The 27,540-nt window shown below is 38.5% G+C and overlaps 1 protein-coding gene across 3 annotated transcripts in view; it reads left to right on the top strand.

The window, feature by feature from the left end:
* The window catches only part of LOC124556740 (mitogen-activated protein kinase kinase kinase 1-like), a 169,314-nt gene that overhangs the window by 103,906 nt on the left and 37,868 nt on the right, over window positions 1-27,540 (top strand). For all 3 annotated transcript variants that reach the window (XM_047130741.1, XM_047130740.1, XM_047130739.1), the window contains 4 exons: window positions 1,413-1,576; window positions 6,295-6,410; window positions 18,428-18,669; window positions 23,412-23,615. In XM_047130741.1, coding sequence (XP_046986697.1) covers window positions 1,413-1,576; window positions 6,295-6,410; window positions 18,428-18,669; window positions 23,412-23,615 — 726 coding nt within the window. The remainder of the gene's footprint in view (window positions 1-1,412; window positions 1,577-6,294; window positions 6,411-18,427; window positions 18,670-23,411; window positions 23,616-27,540) is intronic.

Below are 27,540 nucleotides of genomic sequence, written 5' to 3'. Positions count from 1 at the left end.
CGTGGTGTACGGGTCTGCAGGACCTTTCTATTTAAAAATGTTGGACGTGATGTACCATAAAGGAAGTTGGCTGACCACTGGTGCATTTAGAACCAGCCCTGTTCGAAGTCTCTGGGTTGAAGCTGGTGAGCAACTTTGTAACATCAGGCGGCAACTCCTCATGCTTGTGTGACAGGCCTGTGAAAGAATATCCTCACCATAGACACTGGCATACTGCAGCATTGCTTGCCCAGCAATGGAAATGCTTTTCATAATCAACAGCTAACAATGAGATTTGCACAAAGAATAATCTTTTAGAGATGGATGTGGCTGATTTGAAAGTCTTACACTAAGGTTGGAGCAGAGTTCTACCTTGGCTTCTAAAGAGGCCAGAGTTCTTTTAAAGTTGCCAAATACTAAGTAGGATTGCAGCCCAGATTTTAGCTCTGTCTTTTTGTTCATAACATTTTAGTTAGGTATTACAGTTTTATAGTAGTGTAAACTTATGGCTCAGAGCAGCACTACTTCTTTGACTGTTCAATAGTGTTCCCCCACCAAGTCTTCAGGATTTGCCTTCCCAGTGAATACACTGTATTTGCCACAGAGCCCTGTGCAGTCCTGAAAGCACTGGAGCAGGAATTTCCTTAATGCCCTACAAGTGTTGCAATGTATATACCCAGCAGGGAAAATGATACGAACAGTTCAGAATAATCTGCTCTTTCATCAGCAGCAGGGAAATCATGTATTATTTTACTGGGCATCAGGGCATGTGGGAATCTGAGGAAACGAGCAAGCAGACCTAACAGTTGAGATCTGCAAGGAACATGATATGACACAATTTGTCAGTCCCCTGCTGGCTGTTATTTCACTGTTCAGTTGAGAGCTATGCAACTGTAGGAGAAGTGGCTGGCAGTGAGGGAGAGTAAACTACAGTCAGTGAAGCCTGACCAGCCTCTGTGGTGTCATACTTCCTCCCCCACAGTGTGTGATGCATGTGGTGTGCAAATCACTGTACATGACATTTAACTGATTACCTGTTATATTTTGATCAGAGAGTGGAAGCAAATTTAGGTGGAATCTGCCCTTTATTTTAGTTGAAGATGAGGCAAGTGTAATAAAGCTTTTAAACTTCTGTGTAGTGACTGGACTCCAGCCTAAGCTTATAGGCTGAAGGCTTTAGTGTGATGCAGAGTGGCTGGCTCATCCTTTTGATTCTAGTGATCACCCAGCCACAGCTATCTGATATGATATTTTACTTCTTTAAACTGGTTTTTTTTCCTTTTTTATTATAAATTTTAGACCTGAAAAATACATGATTTTCGTTTTATCTATAGCAGTGCCCAGCCTAATACCTTAGAGTTAATGGTAAATATATGCGAGCTACCCTTGTCTCTACTGAATTTCAGACTCTATAATATCACATTGTATAACAGGTGGAGTCTTTATTTCAAAACTACAAGGAGCAACAGAAGAAGAGGATTTTGAAAAAGCAAGAAAACAGTAATAACCTGCCTAATGCTGCATGTGGGTATCCATTGACAGGCTTACATGAGGCTGTCCAAAATTTCTTTGATTTTCATCTGTCAGCCGATACAAAGTAAGTGTATTTAAGTTAATGCATTAATGTAGTGTTCATAACACTATTTAAAAATTTTGCTTCTCATGGTATGAATTTTGTGTGAACTCTGGTCTATTTGTAATGAGGTCCATATTGTTTCTGACAACTTTGTGTGTCTTCATGGTGGTCAAATTATCATGCTTCATATTTCAGAAAATTGTGTGCAGAATGAAAATTGTGTACAAGTTTAATAGAGAAGCAGAAATATAGAATGAAGTAATGAGAATTAACTTCAAATGAAAATGATTTAGAAGCTAATGAGCTCTCATCTAAACAAAGAAATGCACAGTATAGATGGTACTAGAGTATAATTAGTAAGATTAAAAATGGCAATAAAAAAAATAGTTGGAACTTTAGAGGTAAAGAATTATTTGGGATTTAAGAGGACAGGGTGGAAGACTGGACCCACTGAAAGCCGAGAAGAGTGGGTTATCCAAACTTGGACTGGGATTATGGGGAGATGAGCGTAAAGAGTGAGGGAAATGGAATTTCATTTGTAGTTGAGGAAATCAGTGAGACGAGTTAAATGCGGATGCCATTTGTGGTTTAATTTGTGGCATACAAGAGACAACCCTTCAACTTCGATGCAGTATTACTTGAGCAATCATCTAAATGATCCTTAATTTAGAAGAAAGTACTTGATTGCTGTTGATTCTTGAATATAATATTGTAGTGGTCATGCTCATGTGCGCTGTTGAGTCACATTAATGTGACCACCTGTCAGAAGCCTGAATAACCACCTTTTGCGGTGTACACCGCTGCAAGAAATGCAGAAAGCAAATAAGTGATGTTCTGGAAGGTACTGTCAGGAATGTAGAGCCACGCCGAATACAGTGCTGTGGCCAGCTGCACTAGGTTTCTTGGTTGAGGATCCATGGTGTGGATAACCTGATCAAGGTGGTCCCACATATTCTTGATTGGGTTTTAATCTGGGGAATTTGGTGGCCAGAGGAGTAGGATAAACTCATCCTGGCATTCTTCGAACAACACACATGCATTGCGAGTCATTTAACATGTTGCATTGTCATGCAAGTAGATGTCATCGTGCCAATAAAAAAACAAACTGCATTTATGTGTGGACATGGTCCCCTAAGGATAGACGCTTACTTGTGTTGATCCATTGTGCCTTCCAGAATGGTGAGATTAACCAGGGAATGGCACGAAAAAATTCTCCATGCCGTAACACTCCTCCCTCCAGCCTGGACCCTTTGCTTTCAGACATTTCATGCCATACACGCCAGCAGCCATCTCTGTGATGGAGCATAAAATGTGATTCAACTGAAAAGACCAACTGTCGCCATTCACTGGACATCTAGCTGTGATATTAACAAGCAAATTCCTGCCTTCGTCGCCAGTGAACAGCAGTCAGCATGGGCGCATGAACCAGGCACCTGCTTTGGAGATCCATACACAGCAGTGTTCGCTGAAGTGTTGTTGAGGAGACTCTGTTGGTAGCCCCTTGGTTCATATAGGTGGTCAGTTGCTCAACAGTTGCATGTCTATTTGTCTGTACACATATCTGCAGCCATTGTTCACCCCTGTCATTTGTGGCCTGTTGTGCACCACAGTTGCCTTGCTGGTGGTTTTGGATAGGACAGTTTTGTCATGCATGGTTATTTTAACCACAGCGGCATGCAAACAGTTTACAAAGTTAGCTGTTTTGGAAATGCTTCCATCCCAGCATGAAAGCCAATGATCATGCCCTTTTGGACGTCACATAAATCGCTCCGTTTCTGTATTACAACAATGACTGCATTGTTTTCAGTGTCCCCCTGGCACTCTATATACCCTCCACTGCTAGTACTGGCACCTGCCACCTCTGAATGGTTGTTGTACATTGATGTCAAATGTAGGCGGCAATCTCATTATTGTGACTGGACTGTGTACAAATGCTGAACAGTATTTTCACATAAACCAGTATGCAAGGAAGGGTGTTGTACTTTGGTATACATTTCCAGACTTTTGCCTTCAACCAGCCCTGTAATAGAATAAGATATTTTCTTATTCCATTGTTAAATGATGCAGTCTGTTTCTAAACAGTATTTTCACATAAACCAGTATGCAAGGCAGGGTGTTGTACTTTGGTATACATTTCCAGGCGTTTGCCTTCAACCAGCCCTGTAATAGAATAAGATATTTTCTTATTCCATTGTTAAATGATGCAGTCCGTTTCTGAAATTTCCAAAATTTGAAAATCAAGTTCTTTTTCAAATGTGAAAATGTGCTCCAAGGTAAAAAACAGTCATGTTCCTAGGAACACTCATTCAATTGAAATTTAAGAGCATTGCAATTGGTAAAATCTTGTCAGTACTGTATTTATTTGTCTTGTCTTTTACATTATTACTCTACTATGCACCAATAATTACTGGTGTGTAGTAGAGTAATAATGTACTGATTATGTACTGATTATAATCAGTAAGTGAAAGAAAATTAAGCTGAAGTAGTATCAAAACCCATTTACAAGTTAAATATATTTTGAAATAGATGCTATTAGAAATGAAGAAAAACATCCATTTTCAAGGCAGGGAAAATTGTTAAGCCATCAAAGAAACTGTTCATTTGCAAGTATCGCATGTTCCATGGTAAAAGACCTCCTCCTGTTTCAAGGTACAAGACTGTGCATGACCGACCAAGTATGGCTTAAGTGTCCATATGTTATATAAATAATTCTAAAAATATGTAGCCTTTTACTCAGCATAAAATTCTGTACCTGGTGAATAAGCAATATATTCCATATAGTTTTAATATATGATAAAGCACTTAAATGTGTAGAACACACAGTATTTACAAGTGCTGCGCAAAACACAACTTCATGTCTAGCAACAACAAAAACATTAGAAAATCACAGCAACTGCTTATGACAGTCCCTAGCATGCATTCCTTCATGTGATTCTAAAATCAGTCCCTAGTGTGAAGAACTGACCAAAAAAACATTGTATTTAATATTTAGAGAAATTTTTCCAACGGTGCCTAATTCCCAACTTATCATACACAAAAAATATGTGCAATAAGAAACATTGTTTATTCCTAGATACATTATTCTCTAAGTACAACATTCTCCCCTAATTTATGATTCACGTGTTTCTGCTGGTTATGTATTCAGTGCTGTGAGTTATACTGATAGACTGTATGGGGTAAGTAATGTTACAGTGAGTGAGAGAAATGTGTTCCAAACAAAGGTGGAAGGAATGTCCATTCACACTAATGATTCAAAGGGACAGGGGCGACTTTCTGTGGATAAATCAATAGTTACAAAGAATTTGTGTACCTTTAAGGGTAAACAGAAATTTTTAATAATGTTGTAAGGTGAGTATGGGGAACTGTTGATTTTATCTCATGGTTTGCTCTTAGACAAAGGGGATTGCTCAACAATAATTGCTAGTTGTGTTCCATGACAGTTGTCATTTCAGTACTGTCGTGAGAGCATAACCTGATAAGAGATTTAGCATCAGAACTATTTCGTTTTCAGGGAAGGAGAGTCCATATTCTTAGAAGCTCTTGAGTAAGTTTTCAGATCTTTAAACTGCCAAAAAGAAAAAAGAATACATATTTAGTGGCACATACCTCAGCAGCTTTGATTTTTCTTATGAGGACGTTGCACCCTTTGCCTCATCAGCAGGAAACTTTGACTACTAATTGTGAAATGTAATACAGCAAGTTTGGAAACAGGCCTGAAAGGCAATTAAAATAAGACAAAAGTAATATACATAATAAACTAATAAAAAGAAAATTGTACAGATTAACAATGAAGTCAAAGAAGCAGTTGATTAGTTTTTCTGTTTAGAACATTCAAAGCGGATGACTGCATGGACAGCAAAAGATATAAATAGAACAATACAGATGGCATAGAGTGCTGGTAAACTGAAGAGAATTTTCAAAATTCAGTTTCAGACAGCTCTAGAATGGAAAGGTCTCAGTATGTCTTACCAGTTTTTTACTTACATCAGTGACACCTGAAATTTTAATATGACAAGCATTCAGAGAATGAGTGTTTCTCAGTGAACAGTGAACACTCATATGTTGGGAACAGTGTGATGAAGACTTATATGTTGGGAACAGTGTGTAATGGAAAACGTAATGCAAGTGAAATTGAGGTGGGTGGGACTTGTAACCCATTGGGTAGGTGGTAGATGGTCCAAGGACTCCCAAGAGATCACAAAAGATCTAGTGGACATAGGAGCCTTTGTCCACAGTCTGTATCAAGTGTCTGATGATGAAGCTAATAAATGATAATTGTCAGAAATGGCATCTGCTGTTTGCTTCTGCTACTTTTCCATCCTCTTGAAATAGAAAGAGAAAATTTTTACTTTAATACAATTGTAAGTGAACGTGTATCATATGTAGCCCAGCAGTTACATTAAACAAGGACCTACATGAAAAGTGATAGAACAGTGTTTCCAAGGTTTGAATTATTGTTAGTAACAGATGTGTAATGCCTGTAAATTAGGTGAGACAGAAGAGGTAGGTCTGTGTGTGTGTGGGGGGGGGGGGGGGGGGGCACATGGTTTTGTAAAATAATCAGATAGTGGCTAAGTACATTTTAAGACCTATTGTACTCTATAAAAGTTATTATAAGTGCCATTACAGTTATAAGATGTTAAACACTAAATATAAGGTATTGTCAAAGTAGATGTTAGTTGTCAACTGATTTAATGATTTTATCTAGTAAATCTTAATGTCATATAATTTATTCCTAGAATTAGAGAAGATGAAAAGTGTCCCATATGTTTATTGGAGATGACAGATGGGGAGAGCCTTGTGGAATGTAACAGTGGCTGCCATAACAAGCTGCATCATCACTGCATGGCAGTTTGTAAGTTTCATTAGCTTATGCACTTACTATCAATTTTTAATGCAATAACAAAAATGTGTAACAGTAATTATAATAACACGTAGAACTTTACATGCATGTCAAGAGTGCAAACACGGAAAGTGTTAGAAACAAACAAAATTATGCACAATAATAGAAGATTGTAGATGAAGTGTAAGTAAAGACAACTACTAACATTGTTCAGGAACAGATGAGGATGAAATAAGTGCACAAAGAAGAAGTTCAATACATTGTAGCTTACTTTTTATGAAATTGCATACTGCTTGAGAACAGACAAACAACGTGACACAAACTCACTCACTTTGCACTATAGACTAGGAGTGTTTGTCTAGTGCAGTGTGGGTTAGGTGACCTTGGGAGAGATGATGGCTACAGAGAAGGATGTCCAATAGGAGAGGAAGTTAGGATAATGAGGGCTGATGTAGCTCAAGCAGATGCATACAAAGATTTATTTTTGTGTAAAAAGTGAAAAGGGAGAAAAAGGAGAGGGGAGGGAGAGAATTTCCCAATGCACAAGAAAGCTGCTGTGAAAATTACGTGGTGCAGGGTACATTAATACAATTCATAATGAGGGGCAGATAGCTAGTAGAGAGAGGAGAGAGGGGTTGAGAAATGGGGAGAAAACTGATACGAAAGTAGATGAAGAATAGGATGCTTGTTGAGATTGAGACAAGGAGGATTGCAGTATTGCAGAACCATAGAAAGTATTGGTAGGACCGTTCATGCTTGTGCAAGGCTGGCAAGAAGATCCATATAGCATGAGTTCTGAAGAAGACATTGAAGTTGACCCTGTTATATGGAGCAGTGTGTTTTGCAGCTGACTAGCCAAACTTATCCTTAATTTTCATTGGTGAATAACCACTCACATAACAGTTGTCTGCTTTCACAGCATGCCCTGCTTTTGTAGAATACACGAGTTATAGGACTGAAGTACGATGAGCAGGGTGGGTACAGGGGGCAGATCTTGAACCTGAGGCTCCCAAATAGATGGCACCCAAGTGGCAAAGAATTAGAACTGGGACTGACATAATGACAAAGATAACTTTGTTTTGGATTAAGTTAGAAAAATTTTGGGTATGACATTCTTCATTTCATAACTCAGTGAAAGATAGACACATGGATGTGACCATAAACAAACTGTCCACTTTTGTGAATGTCCATTGCCAAACTGTTCCCAAGGGCATGCTTGACCACCTGGTTGTAGAACATTCTGTTCATCACAACATGGTCATCTTTAGCAATTTCTTCACAAACTGTGCCAGGTGGATCTGTAACTACAACTACTTTAGTGGACTTGAGTGATGAGTTTGTGTGGAATGTAGTGCCATATCTGTGGTGTTGTTGTTGTTGTTGGTGGTGGTGGTGGTGGTGGTGGTGGTGGTGGTGCTGCTGCTGCTGCTGCTGCTGCTGATGATGATGCTGATACAGAAACGGCAAGGTGAATTCTGTGCTATCACATAACTTACTCCTATCTTCAACAGCACCAAAGTGGTTGCCAAGCTTTTTATCCAAATCTGCTGAACAGATTGAAAGCAATAGAGTTGCTTGTTCTCCCTTCATGGGACATGATTGAGAGATGTCATCATAGTGACTATGGTTACTGGAGTTAATAAAGCCATCAAGAAGGCTAGGAGAGTAGTTTTCCTAGAAAGAATAGATACGGAGTTGTTAGCCTCCCACTCAGATAACAGATAGACATCATTTAGTTCCAATATGACACACGTAGAGGAATTCTTCCAGGTTTTGAACTGGCTAGTTTCAGATTAAACACAACCTTAAGAGTGTGAATCAGCAGCACTGGCTACCAAGGCATGTTGGAAGACTGAAGCCCATCTTGTGACACTGCCTTCTGAACTGCTTCTACTCTTGTCAAAACAGTCCCTTAAGATTGAAAACACCTCTTGATCACAGGAGGCAAGACCTAAATTGCATAAAGGTTATAGTACTCATTCAATGTTCTCTCGGGGGTATACGTTGTGTAACTCGTTCCTCTGACTAAATGTCTTTCGTAGTGTGTCCACCAATCAAATGGATGCAGTTTGACTTTTTTGTTAAATACTGTCAAACAGGCTCTCTGATAAGTAATAAGCTCAATGAACCATATTATATAGGGAATTTCATGTTGATGAACCACTCCTCACTAATCAAAGATAAAAATTATTTATACTTTTTGTCACTGGTAGTGATGGATGTGGTATTGAGCACACCATGCTCCCTTACAGATAGTGTCAAGCAATTATATACGCTGCAGACCATTAAACCGTAACACCATGAAGGCAACATATATGAAATTGGTGTGAAGTGTACATATGCTTGGATATGCAAAATGATCAACATTTCAGCACAACTGTGAAGTAGGTAGGAGTAACGCCATCTACATTATGTACATAAGGAAAGGTTTCTCATTCAGAAATCACTTTTGGATGTTGTTTATTTTTTTATAAAATCTTATTATGCCTTATGCAAGAAGAAATGACTACCAGCATAGTGTCAGAATTGGGAAGTGGCATTTTTTTGGCCTATTGAAACTGCAGTTAGTGGTGGTCAGGATCTCACGGCTATCACCTGTATATGGGTAAGTGGTTTCAGGAGGGCCATACTCAACACTGTGCAGGATCGTACAGCCACATCACATACCTTGAGTAAAAAAAAATGGGCTCTTTTGCAGTGAGACCAATATCCACACAGGCAATGCGACGACATTGTTGTGGCTTCTCTTGATGTGGCAGCATAGAGAGTGCTGTGCCCAGTGACAACACTAGACACAGGAATGGCACCATGAGATTGTTACAAATTCTAGCTTTGCATACAATACCAAGATGGACATATCTGTGTATGAAGGCTCTGAGGAGAACAAATGCTGCCAGATTGCATTCATCAACATATGGGCCAAGCGTGTGGTGTGATAGTATGAGGTGCCTCTGGGTACACAACACAATCACTTTTATTTGGAAATTTGGTAATGCTGAGAGCAGCCAATACAGTTCTAAACATTTCTGATGTTTTAACATTGGTGGCTGTGCCCTATTGTTGATATCTCCGTGACTTTAGACAAGATAACGCAAAACTGCATGTCATACATGTTGTCCTGACACACCTCGATACAGAAGGCGTTCAACTGTTCTGGCCATGATGTTCGCAAGGTATTTATCTCAGTGGAAATATCTAGTTACGGGTTGATGATAGACTGGCTCGCCAACCACCATGATTGATGAATTCCTCCATAGAATTGAAGTAGAATGGAATGACATACCCATATGTCATCCAAGCTCAGTTTGACTTTATGCCTAGTTAGGTCAGTGCCATTGTTACTGGCAGAGATGCCAGCTTTGAGTAATAAATTTCACCTTCTGTATAGCCCCAAGTCACCTAAAAGTTTTAATTATATACTCTTCCTATTATTTTGTATATGCACAATATGCAAAATTTTTGTTGCATCCCTTGATGATGCAGTTTTAATGGGTAGTTGTGTGTTTCCAAGTAATAACACACTGTATTCCCATAAATGTCAACAAAAATATTGTGTCTATTGAAGTCGAAATTGAATCTAACTGTGAAGTTACCTGCACACACGTAACAGGCCTAGGTGAACTCAAGTTAATTATCGGATGTTTTTACTGGGTTTGTGGTTATGCTGTGACAGTTTCAGAATAATTTAAAGAAAGCTTACTGTCAGTAGTGCAGAAATACTGAGACCATGCAATATTAGTGTAGGTGACTTTAACCTACTGAGTATAGACTGAGGCATCTATGGATCCATTGCAGGTGTTAGGGACAGAGAGTTGTGTGAAATAGTTTTTACATTTTTCTGAAAACTGTCTTGAGTATCTGTTTAGACAGCCCACACGCAGTGGAAATATTTTAGAACTTGTAACTACCAACAGGTCTAACCTTATCGACAGTGTCAGCATAGTGACAATCCTTACCGGAGTTAATAAAGCTATCAAGAAGGCTAGGAGAGTATTTTTGCTAGAAAGAATAGATAAGGAGTTGTTGACCTCCCACTCAGACAACAAATGGACATCATTTAGTTCCAATATGACACACGTAGAGGAATTATGTGCAGAGTTTGAATTGGTTGTAACTTGTGGTGTAGAGACGTATGTTCTGAGTAAATGGACTAAGGATGAGAAAGACCCATCATGATTTAATAACAAAATTTGGAAAATGCTGAATAAGCAGAGACCGTTGCACTTGTGGTTAAAAAAAAAATAAAAGAAAATAAAATAAAATGCTTGAATGTCAACAGGCATCGGTTGTTAGAAATTTGTGTGTCTAAAACAATCAATGGGTGAAGCCTAAAACAACTTCAACCATTGTACATTAGCAAAAGATCTTGCTGAGAACCTGCTGAGAAAACACTGGTCCTGTGTAAAATCTCTAAGTGGGTCGAAGGCTTCTATCCACTCCCTCACTGACCAGTCTGGTGCACCAATAGAAGATAGCAAAAGGAAAGCTGAAGTTTTAAATATCACGTTTAAGAAATCATTCATGCAGGAGGATCATATAAACATACTGTCATTTGCTGTTCATACAGACTCCCATATGGAGAACATAGTAATAGATCCCCAGTGTAGAGAAGCAACGAAAGAGTTGAAAACATATAAGTTGTCAGGTCCAGATGGAATCCCAGTTTGATTTTACAGAGAGTACTCTGTGGCATTGGCCCCTTACTTAGTATGCATTTACCAGAACTCTGTCGCGCAGCACAAAGTCTCGAGTGACTAGAAAAAAGCGTAGGTGACTTCTGCATATAAGAAAGGTAAAAGAATGGATCCACATAATTACAGAGCAATATTCTTAACATTGGTTTGCTGCAGAATTCTTCTGAGTTTGAATATGATAAATTTCCATGGGACAGAAAACCTTCTGTCCACAAGTCAGCATAGATTTAGAAAGCATCACTCACGCAAAACTCAGCATGCCCTTTTTTCACATGATATCCTGTGAACCATAGATGAAGGCCAAGAGACAGATTCTATATAAATTTCTGGAAAGTGTTTGACATGGTGCTCACGCGCAGACTGGTAACAAAGGTATGAGCATACAGATTAGGTTTCCAGACATGTGAGTGACTTGAAGGCTTCTCAAGTAATAGAACACAATACATTGTACTCGACGGTGAGTGCTCATCAGACACGGGAGTATAGTCAGGAATAATTTTTCCACATCACTAACAGCATAGCATAATTTTGTAAATATCTATTTTTCACCAGTTTTGTAGTATAGGGATTTTTTTTGGATAAGTCAGTGCTTAATGATTCATTTTTTCTCTTTTTATTTCCTTTGGATTGAAGTATGTTAATTATAATACATAACTACCTTGACAAAGCACTGCTCCCTGTCAGTGTCAGTCACCTGCTGATGATAGGGAAGTCTTTTTTGTTGTATACGTGTATTTGCCTATACCTGTGTATAGCTTTTGGGTTATCCTTCGGTAATACTGTTACTCAGAACATATATACGTGGAATACTGCCAGAATATGAAAATCAAAGAAATGTGTTTGCATAGCATTCTTAGCTTAACGTTTGATACCATTCTTTATACTTTCTTGTACAACACAAAATGAGTAATACGTCAGTTTGGTATGTACCAAACCACACCACCATTTGAAAAGCTAGGAGACCAATACACTATCCGATCAAAAGTATATGGACACCCCAATGAATTGTGGAATAGACCACCAGATGTTATGACAGGCTGGGTTCACCATTATAAAAGGAGGCGGGCAGTATTTTGTTGTCAGTAGAGAAGTAGTAACAGCAGAATAGGCTGCTCGGGAGAGCTCAGTGACTTTGAATATGGACTAGTCATTGATTGTCATCTGAGTAACAAATTCATCAGGGACATTTAAACCTTTCTAAAGCTGCCCAAGTCGACTGTTGGTGATGTGGTTGTGATATGGGTAGGCGAAGGATCAACCTCAGCTGAACTGAGACCAGGTAGATCTGATGTACTGACAAATAGGGAACATCTACCATTACAAAGGGTACTTGTAAAGAATCACATTAAATCAATGGTAGGACTGGTAGGAAGTGCTTCTGGCAATGCAGCTACCACAATGACTGCACATAGGAAGGTAAAAAGAATGGGGTACAATCGTTGACCAGCTCGTTATAAGCTCTCTTAACATTCCTTTAGTGTAGTTAATTCTAAATGATGCTTGAAGTAGTGTAAAGGCAATGCCACTTGACATTAGATGACGGGCAATGATTGATTTACGGTGAATAACACATTCACACCAGTGCTAAGAATTCTGTTTCTTCCTGTGGGGCAGTGTGAATTTTCTTGCTTTCCAGCATTAGACATTACTGATTCTGACCATGGGTTGGTGGTCATACTTTTTTAATATAGTGGCCTTTTATTAAGGAAGTGGTGCAAGTCTATTCTTTTAAAGCAATAAGAGATTACATAAAATAATTTTACGCTAAATAAATTACAAATTGTGTGATGTCACATTTGTTCAGAATGCTCTCTCGTTGAAGGGTCACTTGGCTAATAGGTAATACATAATACATCATACGTCAGTGTATTACTGGTACCATAACTGGTACAGTTGAGCATGAGCCACTGGTGGTACACGCCAGCTTGAGCGTGTCACTCAATCACACTACACCTTGTGGCAATCCAATGGAAGGCGAATATGTGGAGAATGTTAACTGCCATCATGTGTAGTGCCAACAGTGAAGTACGAAGGTGGTGATGTTACAGTATAAGGTTGTTTTTTGTGGTTGGGCATTGTCCCTTATTGGACTTAATAAAATGCTAAATGTGGAAGGATATGGACACATTTTACAGCATTGTAATCTGTGTACAGCAGAGGAACAGTTCGGAGATTGTGATTGATTGTATCGTCATGGCAATGCACCGTGTCATAAGGCAGCATCTGTGAGGCAATGTTTTGTGGACAACATCATTTCTGAAATGGAGTGGTGTGCCCTGCCCAGAGTACTGACCTGAACCCGATGGAATACGATTGGAATGAATTAGAATGCCAGCATCTCTCTGGGCCCCTGCATCTAGCAGCAGTACATTCTCTGGTTTCGGATTTTGAGAAATAATGGGCTGTCATTCCTCTACAGACATTCAGGCATCCAATTGATGAGTGTGTCCCCAGCAGAGCTCAAGTCGTCATAAAGGCAAAGGGTGACTACACCCCTTATTAATGTCCACTAATGGGTGCCCAGGTATTTTTGATCGGACAGAGTATATACACTATTCTTAGTTAATCATGATAAAAATGTGGTCTTATTCAGCTTAACTCTCACACACTGAATATTAAGTTACTAGACAGCTGTGGTCTTCAGTATGTAGTCTATCCTGTGATCCTGCCTAAGTCTCTTCATCTCCTCATAACTACTGCAACCTACATCCATTCAAACTTGCTTACTGTAGTTAAGCCTTTGCCACCCTCCACACACATGCTTCCCTCCATTACCATATTGACAATTTCGTGATGCTTCAGGATATGTCCTATCAACTGATCCCTTCTGTCCTCCTCAATTTAATCCAGTGCCTTATTATTAAGTTGTCCAATCTACCCATCTAATCTTCAATATTCCTGTGTTGCTCGACATTTCAAAAACTTCTATTCTCTTCTTTTATGAACTGTTTATCATTTACATTTCACTCATATACAACGCCAAAGTACAGAACCACTTTTCTTGCTGATCGAACAGTCCACGGGTGTTCTGCTGGTTCATATTGTCCAATGGGCACTGTGAACCAGCAATGCACCTGTGGACAGTTCATTCAAAAACTAAGCTGGGAGAAACTGAAGGCTCATTTTTCTTGCTGTTAATCTGATGTAATTACATTTTACTGTAGACACACGAGTCTCATCTTTAACCGTGATAAAGATGGGGTGTTACTCCAATGTTGGAGAGCCTCAGTAGTACTGACGATTTAAGAAGGGGAAAATGGGCTGCAGGTGTGAATTGATGTGTGTGTTTGGGAGAGCATAGGACTAGGGTAGTACATGTAACAGTGGTAGCCACACTGCTACAGTGGTGTAGTGGTTAGTACATCTGCCTAATAAGCGGTAGACTGGGTTCATGTATTGGCTGTGGTACAAATTGCTTCAGCTTCTATCCTTATCAAAGATAAAATTAAGACTCTTATGTCACATGTAATATGTAATTCCATCAGTTCAATAGATCATTCTCACCTGAGGTACAGGCAGGATTTCCCCATTATATAAAAATCTGGGGTGTGATTCCAATGTTAAAGAGAGCCTTGGCAGTACTGGCGATTTGAGAAGGGGAAAATGAGCTGAAGGTGTGAACTAAAGTTTATGTTAGGGAGGGCATTGGACTAGGGTAGCCCCTGCAGCTATGGTAGCCACAATGCTACGGTGATAATGCGGTGGTTAGCACATCTGCCAAGTAAACAGGAGACCTAGGTTCAAGTCCCAGCTGTGACACAAATTTTAATTAATTGCTTCAGTTTCTATATGTATCTTGCTATTTCCAATATGCATTTTATATCCTATGCACTACAGCCATCATTAGCTATTTTGCTTTCATGATAGTGAAACTTGTCAATTGCTTTTAGTGCCTCATTTTCAGTTGTGATTTCCTCAGTTATGTTGCACTATCCTCAATTTACTTTTCTTGATGTTCATTTTACAACCTTATAGCAAGACTATCTATTTTGTACAACGGATCTTCCAAGCCCTTGGGTGTGTCTGACAGAACTACAGTACTATCAACAAACCTCAAAGTTTCACTTCCTTCTACCTGAACTTTAATTCTCTTTCTAAAGTTCTCCTTGGTATCCATCACAGCTTGCTCAATGTACAAATTGAATGGCATTGAAGAGAGGCTACAACCCTGTCTTAACCCCCTTCTCATCTATTGCTTGCCTTTCATTCCCTTGTCTGTTACAACTGCCATATGGTTTCTGTATAAGTTGTTGATAACCTTTAGATCCCTGCTACCTTCAGAATTTGAAAGTGTGTGTTCCACTCAACTTTGTCAAAAGTGTTCTCTAGATTTACAAATGATATATATATATAGGTTTACATTTCTTCAGTTTATCTTCTAATATTAGTCATAAGATCTGCATTGCACAGTATGTGCATATATTCCTCCTGGATCTAAACTGACCTCCCCCCCCCCCCTCCCCCTCCAAGTATTGACTTCAGTCTTTCCATTCTTCTGTAAATAATTCATGTCAGCAATTTTCAACCATGACTTATTAAACTTACAGTTCTCTAATACTCTCACCTGTCATTACCTGCCATCTTTGGAATTGGAATTATTACATTCTTCTTGAAACATTAGCGTATTTCCCCTCTATTGTATATCTTTTATAACAGGTGAAATAGTTTTGTCATGGCACGCTCTCCCAAAGATCTCAGTAAAGCTGAGGAAATGTCATCTACTTCTGGCACGCAGATGACGGTGTTCCCTTTGGCCTGCTTCACTTATTGTGTTTTCATATTATCTCCTTTTGTCCATCACATTGAATATATAATATGTTAAATAAAGATTTCTACTGTGCATTGCCTTTTTGCCTACTTGATCCTCTGCTGCCTTCACTATTGCACCTCTCAGAACAACCGTTTATCTTCTGTTGTGTTCCTTTCCCCTGCCTCAGTCAATCATTGCATATCACTCCTTTTCAAATTCTCAACAACCAGTTGTTCTTCCCATGTATGTAGATCACACCTCCTTAATTTCCTTTCTTTATCCTGTCCACAACCAATAAGTTATGGTCTGAATCCACATCTGCATCTGGAAATGTTGTGCAGTTTAAAATCTGGGTTCAAAATCTAACTTTCCATTATGTAAACTACCTGGAAACCTTTTGATGTCTCCAGGTCTCTTCCATATATACAACCTTATTTTATGTTTCTGAAACCAAGTGTTAGCAATGGTTAAATTGTGCTCTGTGCAAAAGTCTGCCGGGGTGCTTCCCCTTTCACTCCTTTACTTCAGTAAATGCTCCCACAGTATTTTTCCTCACCTTCTTCATTTTCATGTTGTAAAATTCCCAACACCATTAAGTTTTCGTCCTCCTTAAGAATATGAATAATTTCTTTTGTCTTACCAGACGTATTCCAAGTTGTGGTTTTCTGGACAGACTGTCATTTTGTAAAAAGAAATTTACAGTATAGTCAGTAGAAAGAAAAAATTCTTTTACTGTATAACTGTTATGTCTTTCGTGAATACTTCTTCAATCAGAAGTTTGTGGTCTACTTTGTGTCCCAAATTCAGATAAAATTTTAAACTTTTGATATTCCTCATTTACTTTATAACTTATGCTAATAATGCAGATGGGGAGCTCCTTTTAAAGTCACAAATTTACTTCTGAGTACATATAGATCTACATCTATATCTGTACTCTGCAAACCACTGTGAAATGCAAGGAAGAGGGTATGTTCTATAGTGTCAGTTATTAGGGTTTCTTCCTGTTCCATTCACTTACAGAGTTCAGGAAGAATGATTGATTGAATGTCTCTGCACGTGCTGTAATTATTGTAATCTTTACCTCATGATTTCTATGTAAGTGATATGTAAGGAGTTGTAGTATATTATTAGAGTCATCATTTAAAGCAGGTTCTTGAAATTTTGTTTGTAGACTTTCTCAGGATAGTCTACCTTAAAGAGTCTGACAGCTCAGTTTCTTCATTATCTCAGTGCCACTCTCTCACAGGTCAAATAAAGCTGTGACAATTTGTGCTTCCCTTCTCTGCATATGTTCAGTATCCCCTGTTAGTCTTGTTTAGTGCAGATCCCAAGCAGTATTCTAGAATGGGTCACACAAGTGATTTGTAGACTAATCGCACTTCCCCAGTATTCTACCAATAACCCAAAGTCTACCATCTGTTTTACCCACAGCTGAGCTTATGTGATCATTCCTTTTCATATTACTACATGTTACACCCAAGTATTTGTACGAGTTGGCCAATTGTAACTGGTTACTATGTTTTTTTGTTTTTTTTTTTTTTTCTCCATTTTGTGAAGTGCACAGTTTTGCATTTATGAACACTTAAAGCAAGTTGCCAATCTTTGCACAACTTTGAAATCTTATCAAGATCAGATTGAACATTTATGCAACTTCTTTCAGGCAGTACTTCATTATAGATAACTGCATCATCTGCGAAAAATTATGAGGTTGCTATTAATATTGCCTGCAAGGTCATTTAATATACAACATGAACAGCAAGGGTCCCAGCAAACTCCCCTGGGACACACCCGCACTTTCTTATAAGTTTGTCATCATATTGTCAAAGGGATGGTGTACTGTTGCCTCATGTGACTAAAGATAATGAGTCTTATGAAGAATCGAATGAAACAAATGGTTCCATAGACCTTTTGAAGTCTGAAACATCTATGGTGTATATATGCAGGCTGAAGAGACGAATGAAAGTTTGTACCAAGGCTGGGATTCGAAACCATGTCACCTGCTCACTAGGCAGACGTGCTAACCACTGTGCCACCCTGGCACAATGCCTTTGCACAGCCTTGTATAAATAAGCCTAATTAGTGTAATTTTTTTTTTTTTTGTAATTCCGTAGTATTTTGATTTTTCCTTGAATGTGCTGAAATTTGATTTGGAACTTTTACTTATACCAAAAATTGTTTCAAGGCTGTGGTGATAGTATTTGCCAGATACTACACAATGAATAAGTGCAAAAATTGTGTAGCCTGCAACATTTCAAACCGAAATGTGTTACTCGTATTGTTTCACTGTAAAGAAATTCATATTGGATCATTTCTTTAAGAGGATATCAAGCTGTGTAAATAAAGAATGTAAACAAACATTTAATTTAAAAAATAATTTTAGTTAATAAGAGAACAGTGTTCTACAGTTACATTATAAAACATAATTTATTGTTTTTCATTCTCCATGCTTAATCACCATTGCTTCTGCACACTCTGAGGATCCAAAACAGGTGAACATGCCAAAGCAGCTGTTGTAGCTATATGAATAGTATGTTTGGTCTCTATTTCCTTATGAATGCTAATTTTTGTGTTATTCTTTTTCGCAGGGGCTGCTGAATGTGTCCAGCAAAGTGAAGCAGTACTTTGTCCACTGTGTCGTCACCCTTGGATGGAGAAATCTGTTCCCAATTTACAGGAAAATGTACTGTTATCTTCTGATCATAATTCCAAAAGGCCCAAAATGTCAAAAAATAAGGCTGTTAGAACATCATCGATGAACACAAAATTATCTGACACATCGAGTCCTATCCCGCTTCAGCATATGAGTATGGCAGCAGATTGGATTAAGGTGGGTTATTCCTTTAATGTGATGTTCTTACACTGAAAAATATAAAGTAGTTAACGGAGCAGAAAATATTGTCAGCAATTTGTTGGGAGAATCTTAAGGAAATGTAAATCATCTACAAAAATTGTTGCGCAGAAAACTCTTTTTCGTTTGATTCTTGATAACTGTTTATTAGTTTGGGTTGTTACAAGGTTGCTTTAGTAGAGGAGGTAAACCAGTCTGAAGAAGAGCTGCATGTTTTGTTACAGTTTCAATTATTGAGTATGACAGCTCCACAGAGATGCTCATCCAGTTCTTCTTTCAAGTACTGCAAAAGAGGTTTCATATATCATGAAGAGGATTAGTGTTAACATTCTAAGAACCCAAGTGCCAAGGAAAGGCAAGGAAGATATTATATATGACTGTGGTCATAAAATCAGAGAAATTCTAGCTCATATTGAGGCTTATGGACAGTTGATCTTCCCATGCAGAACGTAAAGTGGGAAGCAATTGAGTTACCTTAAGTACGTCCTGGCACACTTCTGGAGGTTCCTTAAGGGATATTGTTGTAGATGTAGACAAAGATGACTTTGCCTAGATGCAGCACAGAATAACTCAAGTAGTATGGCTCCATTGGATTCACCATTGTGTTTTGAGCTGCAGCTGTGACTTAATGCTCCTTAACTGTCATGAGGACCTCTTCCAATCCAGAATCAAATGCCTTTAGCACCTGAAGGTGGCCCTCAGCATTAGCAGCCAAGTGCATGACTACATTGCAGGAAAGAGAAACCACATGTGATTAGCTGCAGTCCTCAGCTCCACATTTGAAATCACTTCTCAGCTTAGTCTCTCCAAACCAGTTACGCAATCAATGTAGGATTGTGGATTATAGTTCTGTATTGTAGAAACTTTGACGAGTGGACACTACATGTGTATGGATACAAAAACAGATCGACAACAAACTACAAATTTCTCCATAGTGTATTCTACTAGGATCTACCAAAGGACTAAGTTTGCAGATTAACTGTTAGATCAGGATACTACAAGACAACATTTACTGTGTCTACAGCAATGTTAAGACTGTATGATACACAAAGTGGACTGAAGCAGCCACCAGGTTGACAATATGATACTTTTGCAGAAAGCATGGGAAAACCAAAGTTTGTCTCTCCACTTCTGATATGGACACATAATCCATAAACAAAGCCAAGTTCGTCAAGAGCAGAGCACTGAATGAAAGCTGATATAATGAGTACAAGAATGTCCAGGTACAGTGCAGGGTCCAATCCAATAAACAGAATGGCATGATTGATAGTAGCTCATGCAGCGGACTATACTAGACTAAAATCAAGAGTGCCTACTAGGACTTTTGCTGCGGGCAGCGTGGCCATGTGACATCCTACGGACATCTCTGGTTGTGATCACCAACTAAGATCTGTAGTGCCTCTGAGCTGTGATTGATATTGGTTGGTTGAGGATATTAAATCCCCCCCCCTGCAATCGGCACACAGGGTCAAAAACGTATTAGCTTATGCCTGTGCTACCAGATAGAGTGGTGAGATTACCTTTACTCGACTTCATATTACAGTAGTAGATATAACTATATGTTCGTTGTCTATGTTACCTAACATTTAAGACATGTAAATTTGAAAAAAGCATAAAGCTAATTTGAGTCTAAATAGAAATGGTGTCCTAATAAAGACAGCCAGAAAAATGCATATCAACCACTATAAGAACAGGTACATCCCCAAATAATAACAAATTTCTTCCTTACTGACTCTCCAACATTTTTTTCTGCATTTGTTGTGCAAAAAAGGTGCAGTCAGGGCATCCAAAGCTCTTTTTCAAGTTAACATTTTTCTTGAGCCCAAGGATTGCATTCCATGCACTATGCCCATTTATCAAAGTTAATCTTCAGAGAAACCACTGCAGAATTTGCATTCAGTGTCTTCTACTTTGCTGGCTGGAGTGGTCAAGCGGTTCTAGGCGCTATCGTCTGGAACCACACGACCGCTACGGTCGCAGGTTTGAATCCTGCCTTGGGCATGGATGTGTGTGATGTACTTAGGTTAGTTAGGTTTAAGTAGTTCTAAGTTCTAGGAGGCTGATGACCTCAGATGTTAAGTCCCATAGAGCTCAGAGCCATTTGTCTTCTACTTCAGACTGCACACTTGAAGCATTATTCTGATTTAAATTCGTATCAGATTTCCAGTGCCTAGAAGATTGCTTCCCATGTTTTTTCTCTCTCTCTCCTTTTTTTTCCCAAGAACAAAACTTTTGTGGCTGTCTCCTTTGATTCTGCTGTAGTGTTCTTTGAATTGCTTCAAACATTCCCTGTATGGAGACGATGTTAGCTACTGAACAGATTCAGAATGTGCTGTCAGTACTAGAGCTGGTGGCTCTTGACTTGGCTTGCTGAATTCGGGAGCTGGCCAGATACCCATTGGACTCACACCTCCTCTGTTGTTTGCATCTCATATTTCAAACTCGTGGGGTACTGCAAAGTCATTGTCTCTAAGAAGTGCCTGTTACATGGGAAGTTTCCCATTTTCCATTCTTACTGCTATCAAGTCGGCTGCTCCGAATAGCCTTGCAATCAAAAATGAGAATAGTACTTGACCTGGGTTATTTGTCCACTAGGTTTCTGTTTCTTTGGGATAAAGCATTTTAAATGGTTCCATGAATTCCACACAAGAGACTGCATTTTACACGTGGAATGGTGTGATAAACACTCAATGTGGACATGGTTTTCTCTTACTTTGTCTGCCACACACATGTGATACAATGCCCACCAAGTGTTAGCTCAACAGGATCATCAACAGATGGCTTCCCAAAGTTCACAAAAAGTCTGCAGACTTTTTATGACTGCCATCCCTGTAAGTACAATTCACTGTCAGAAATTCCTGTTTCTTAACCTCTCCAAGTGCCTTTTCTAAGTAAAGAATTTTTATCATTAGCAAAAGATGCAAAATAACCTACACTGCCCTTGGTCTGCTACTGTGTAAAGGTGTCTGTATTCTTCATCAAACCCAGCCATGTTGTAATAACCAAGTAATACACGAAACCGATCCAAGCAACACAACTACTGCTTTATTCATAAACCTCAGAACAATAAAGGAAATAAGTCTCTCACCACTCCACACGTAACAAGGTTCAGGACAACAGATGTGAGCGGTGAAAACTCAAAAGAACCTGGAGAGTGTCGGTCAGCGCTGCTCCGCTCGTATATATAGGCATGAGTCGCTGACAGATGGCGCGGCAGAGCGGTGGAGACTGCGCCGCACCCATGCCTCCCACAGGTGGCCTCCAGGAGCCGGCCCACATGATACAATTTGCAGCCAATTCAAGAGCACACACACAGTGACACCACACTTAGTGCACTCACACTCACATGCACTACTAGTAGGTTAGACTACTACAGCACATATAAATAAACAGTTCACCAGCTAAAGATGATGCTGTAAACCATTGAAACGTGTAGTGGCAAAATAATCAAGTGACCGTCACAGAAACTGTTTTATTTGTGTTTATCAGCAGACACATCCCTCATATTGCCATCACTTACAGGTGAAATATGCAAACTTAATGATGTACGTCTATCCTGAATATTAAGAATCCCGGCGATTTTTTGCCTTTTTATCGATATCGATGCTGGCGAGATATTGTTCCTGGGAATTGCAAGACTTTCAAAAATGTTTTAATCTTTTGTGTAGTTTCAAGTCACTATTGTAATTTTTCATTTATTTTATGATTTTAGTATTATATTAATATGCCACACTAATTGGTAATTGCAGATGTGTTGACTTCATTGCTCTTGTTCCTCTTGCAATTACTGGTAAGATTTGACAGAAGTCTGTACAACAGGGCCATAGGTTCAAATGGCTCTGAACACTATGGGACTTAACAAGGGCTATAGGGCTATTGTTGTTATGCAAATGTCCAATTGTTCTGTGGAATGCTTCAGTGGATATTTTATGGGATGTCGGAACCTCATCCCAAACAGTGGAGGTGAACTCCTGTGTGAATTACCACTGTTACTCTGCTTTGTAGCATTACTGTAACAGGAGTCTCAACAACAGATGTAGACATACTAGAGCATGTATATGTACTCCAAAATACTGCATTGATAATGGCTAGGTATTAAGTGAAATCTGGACTGGATCTGGTATAATAAAGCTAGAACGAAAATGACAAGTGATTACTGCTCTTTACCATTTTGAAAGCCAAAAAGAATTCCCCTTCACTGTTGTGCATTCACTTTCGTTCACTTTGGTGGAAAGGGGCTTACGCCACCAGCTCCATACCTCACTGTTTGCAATGCCCAGCTGACATCCAGCGACTAGTCCATGTCCGAAGTCACTGAGCTTCCTGACAGACCCATTCTGCTGTTAGTGCTTCTCTGTGGACAACACAATACTCCCCGTCTCTTTTATAATGGTGGGTCCACCTCTTGTTTGTAATCCCGCTTGCATTGCAATGTCTGGACACTTTTGATCAGATACTGTATACATCTAGTCTTGACAGAGAAACTGCTTTAAAATTTTGTAAGCTAGAAGTTCAACTCCGGTTCCTTTATTTGTGCCATTCACTATGCTACTCCACTTGATAAGTAAATTGATATTCCTCTTCTGTCACCAATATCATTGTCATTTCTGATACCATTGATATATTTGTCATCTTTAAGAAAAGAGTCATAGTTGTCTTGAACACTTTAGCATAAAATAAATGCTGTATAACTAAAGTGGCGGGGAACATTTTTGTTTTAGATACTGGGCTCAGATCTAGTAACTTTGCTGTACTCTCAAGATTGGAAACAGAGAGAGCGTGGCTTGCAGCTGTTGCAAGATGAACTTCATCGACAAGTTCAGCTTAGTAATGAAGAATGGCAACAAAAAGTTATTCGCTGTTGTGCGAAGATTTTAGCTATGCTTGTGGGAGATCCTATTTTCAAAGTTTATTCTACTTGTGTGGTGAGTATGTAAATAAGAATTGTAATATATAAGTTATGTTTCAACCAAACTGCTTTTTATTTCCCCATTTTAGCTTAATTACTTTATTAATATAATAAGTTTCAAATATCTAGAGCACTATTCTATCACCTTTCGGGCATGCAACCAGGATATTATTAATTCTTGTTTCGATATTTCGGCTGACGGTCTTACAGCCATTCTCAAGGTGAGTTGTAGCTTGTCCAACTTCTGGACATAGAATACCATCTCCTCCCCATAGAGGTCTGCCATGTGTTTCTTGAAGTATTCCTGCTGGGAAACACATCAGAAGCATTGTTTGAAATCTGTATGTGACGTTGCAGTGTATGAATACTGGGACAATAAAGCAGGCAGATACACACATTGTCTTGAAGACTGAATATACACTGTTACTGTAATAATCCAGCAATCTGTAGGATGTCATTGTGCAAATAATAAAAATAACAGGAACTGAGTAACTCCCTTGGTGTAATTCACAGACATTGAGTGCTCCCTGACTATATACTGATAGTAGGGAGTTACTTACCAAACAAGGAGGAAAAAGGATGCATAAACACATATATTTATAGGGTAAAAGTGGTTCATTTCATAGACCAGATGTACTTTACTTAATTTTTGTAAAAATCATCTCTAATGGTTACTGTTAAAGTTGAAATTTAATTTATGAGGCTAAAAAATTTGGATGAACAAGTTCTTTTTGCACAGTTACATTTTATGTTTTTAATATTTATGTGCATACTAGAATTGCACTCGAATTTTTCCTCCCCATCTGTTCCCACTATTAATCAGCATGGTTTCCCATCAGTCATCACATCACATTGCAGTTCTGTTAAATGTTTTATAGATGGTGACTTCACCATTTGGCAGACACCACTTCTGATATAAGGTACCTGTGAAGAGGTAGTCTTCTGAATCAGTCAAAACTTTTCTCCTATTTTTTTATTTTTTATTTTATTGGGATTTTCTTCTATACAAAGGTTTTTCTCCAACATAACAAACACCAGGATATTATTGCATCTGTTACATAAGATGTTAATTCATCACCTCAAGATGTCTCTCCAGGTGTTTTGATCTTGTTGCTCTGTGCCAATTCTTCCATTGTCAATTGTTATTTTTGGAGCCAGGTGGTCATAGGGCATCCTGTTCTCTGGTTCCCATTCCAGGATCATTTTCGGTACTCTGGCTTCCTCCATTCCTCTTACATGCCTGTACCATTGTAACTTCCTTCCATCCATCATGTCATGTAGTCTTTCTTATTTCCATTCTTTTTATTATTTCATTGTTTCTTATTTTCTCTTTTTTAGGAATTATTCCTGATCTTCTCCAGTCCATTTCTACTGCTTGCAGTTTTTTTAGATGTTTCAAAGTAGTAGTCCAAGTCTCCACTCCATAGATAACTATGCTCTCTAAAATCAATACTAGAGAGCAACATTTCTCTTAACGTGAAAGAAATTGGAAGTTGTTCAGCTAAGCTAGGATATGTGGGCTATATAAGAATGAGTGTGCTTGGTCATGGCACAGACACGTAGCGAGGTGGCACAGTAGGAAGACATTAAACTCATATTTGAGGGAATAAAGGTTCAGATTGTCATCCAACCATCCAGATGTAGATCTTCTGTGATTTCTCTAACTCTCTTATGGCAAATATTATTGGTTCCTTCAAACTGAAATTGCCAATTTCCTTCCCCAATCAAAGCTTGTGCTCCATCTCTGAGGATTTTATTGTTGATGGGATGTTAAACCCTGTTCCTCCTTCCTTTTATGGCACAGGTGCTGAGTCACAGCAGAAAAATCTGAGTACAGACTTGATTCAAAGGCACCAAAACCTCAGTTTGTTTGATCATACAAACGTATATTTCTCTGACAAACAGTCTCCTCTGTGCTTCTTGAAATACATTAGGTACAGCGTTCATTCCATAGGCCTATAGTGAGGTGATCCTCAAAGATGTGGAACATATCAGAAAAACAAAAGAACTGATGAACTAATGTTCCTTCCTCAAATCCTAAGTAGAGTAGTCCTGAAGGATGAGGAATAATTAAATTTTTTTATACATTTTCATTTACAAATTAATACAAAAATGTGTCACAAACATGTAAATGTTTATACATTAAACTGTATGATAATCCATAGGCTATTCTAGCCAGATATCATCAAATATTTTGGATAAACAACACAATGGTTGGTATTCATACAGCCATGAACACCTTGTTTTACATTCTTTCTCATGATAAGTGTTTGAGCCATGTGTGGAATTTCTTCTCTACTATGGTTTTGTGTATTTGTAGTTGCCCACTATGAACAGTCTGGTTACTGTTATGGCTATTTGATACCTCTGCTGAACAAGGCTGTTTCTCAAGTTCAGGATTAAGCTAATTACTTCACTATTTACGATCTCTCTCATGCCCTTCTATATATCCATGTTGGTAACTTGGAGCAGTTTCTGTAAAGACTTCTGTATGTATTTTGTAAATATTTGCACTTTGTAATAATAACTGTGCAAATTTGTTTCATTATCATATACTGTGATTTAGGCAGTATACAGCTTCACTATGAGTTAATAATCAATGCTGATTTTTTTTTTACAAAAAGGTTGATATCAAGCTTAACAGTTGTTAGCTTAGATTGTCAAACGTTGATAGTCAGTCACTATTATATTTATAATTTATGGCAATGTCAGTGCATAATACTATAATTTGGTAATTTAATAACATTGAAATGAATTATGAATTAGCTAGTATATTGGTAGAGTGTTTCTTCAAAAGCAGAAAGTTGTGTACCTGTGAACCTCTTTGTAGATGGATACTGTACCCATCCAAAATACCAGATGAGTAAACTTCATTCTGAAATGTGTATAATGTTGATACTTCTGTATCAAAATGTGACTAGACTTCTACAATCATTTATTGTTACAACACTGTGACAACTTACAATCAACTGGGGAATAGCAGTTCTGGAATGGCCCAAAAAAACCTTAGACAAAACATTAACCAATAAGTGGTTCACTCCAGTCGTAAGGCAGCTGTGGGAAAGAGAAATAAAAAGAAAGTAAAAAGTCCACAAAACTCCACTGTAAGCAGCTGTTGGCTATGTCACTTATAATTGTGGAACCCATTTCACAAAATGTGTGAGGTCATATTTGAAGATTTTTGAGAGATTGTTGGAATTGGGTTAATAAGAAACCTCAGTGGTGCAAATGCTACAAATTATACAGAATTGGTCTTTAGGAGAGTTATTGAAGCTGTGAAAATTCCTGTGGTTTTTTTCTGTAATGGTCATCCAGTAAAACCATACACATAATAACAATGTACAAACAGAAGAAGAAGAAGAGGGAGTAGGAGGAGGAGGGGGAGGAGGAGGAGGACTTCATGTCAAGTGAGCATTACACAGCCACATATATGCTGGCTGTAAAAACTTGTAATGTTGATATTGATGAGGAACAGGAAATCTGGTCCAGTGGCATGGATAATTCTCCACTGCAATAAAATCGGTGATGTCCAAGCACATCAGAATGAATATTTCAGAGATATGCACTAAATAGCTTTTGTCATGACGCACAGTCCCTGGAAAACATTATTTCAGAGAAAAGAAAACAATAGAACTTGCTAAACAAGGAAAAAAGTTGTAAAGGGGGGAGAGAAATGAAAATTATCCTAAAATGAAAAGAAAGATATGGATAGAGAAATATGAAATAGAACCCTTTTGTTGACGCCCATCTTTGGACAGTCTTATAAAACCATTTCTGTTTGTATGTGAACTCAGTAGTAGTGGGATTCAGATTGCTATCCAGCCATCCAGATGTTTCCTAAAGTTTTTTTAAGTGATTTAAGTTGCATGCTGGGGTGATTCTTTTGAGAAGGACACAATCTGGTTTCTTCCACATACTTGTCTAATGTGAGCCCGTGTTCA

This window comes from Schistocerca americana, chromosome X, assembly GCF_021461395.2.
Source record: "Schistocerca americana isolate TAMUIC-IGC-003095 chromosome X, iqSchAmer2.1, whole genome shotgun sequence".
Classification (NCBI taxonomy): Eukaryota; Metazoa; Arthropoda; class Insecta; order Orthoptera; family Acrididae; genus Schistocerca; species Schistocerca americana.
Note: the sequence above shows the minus strand (reverse complement) of the source record. Positions and strands in the feature narration are given on the sequence as shown.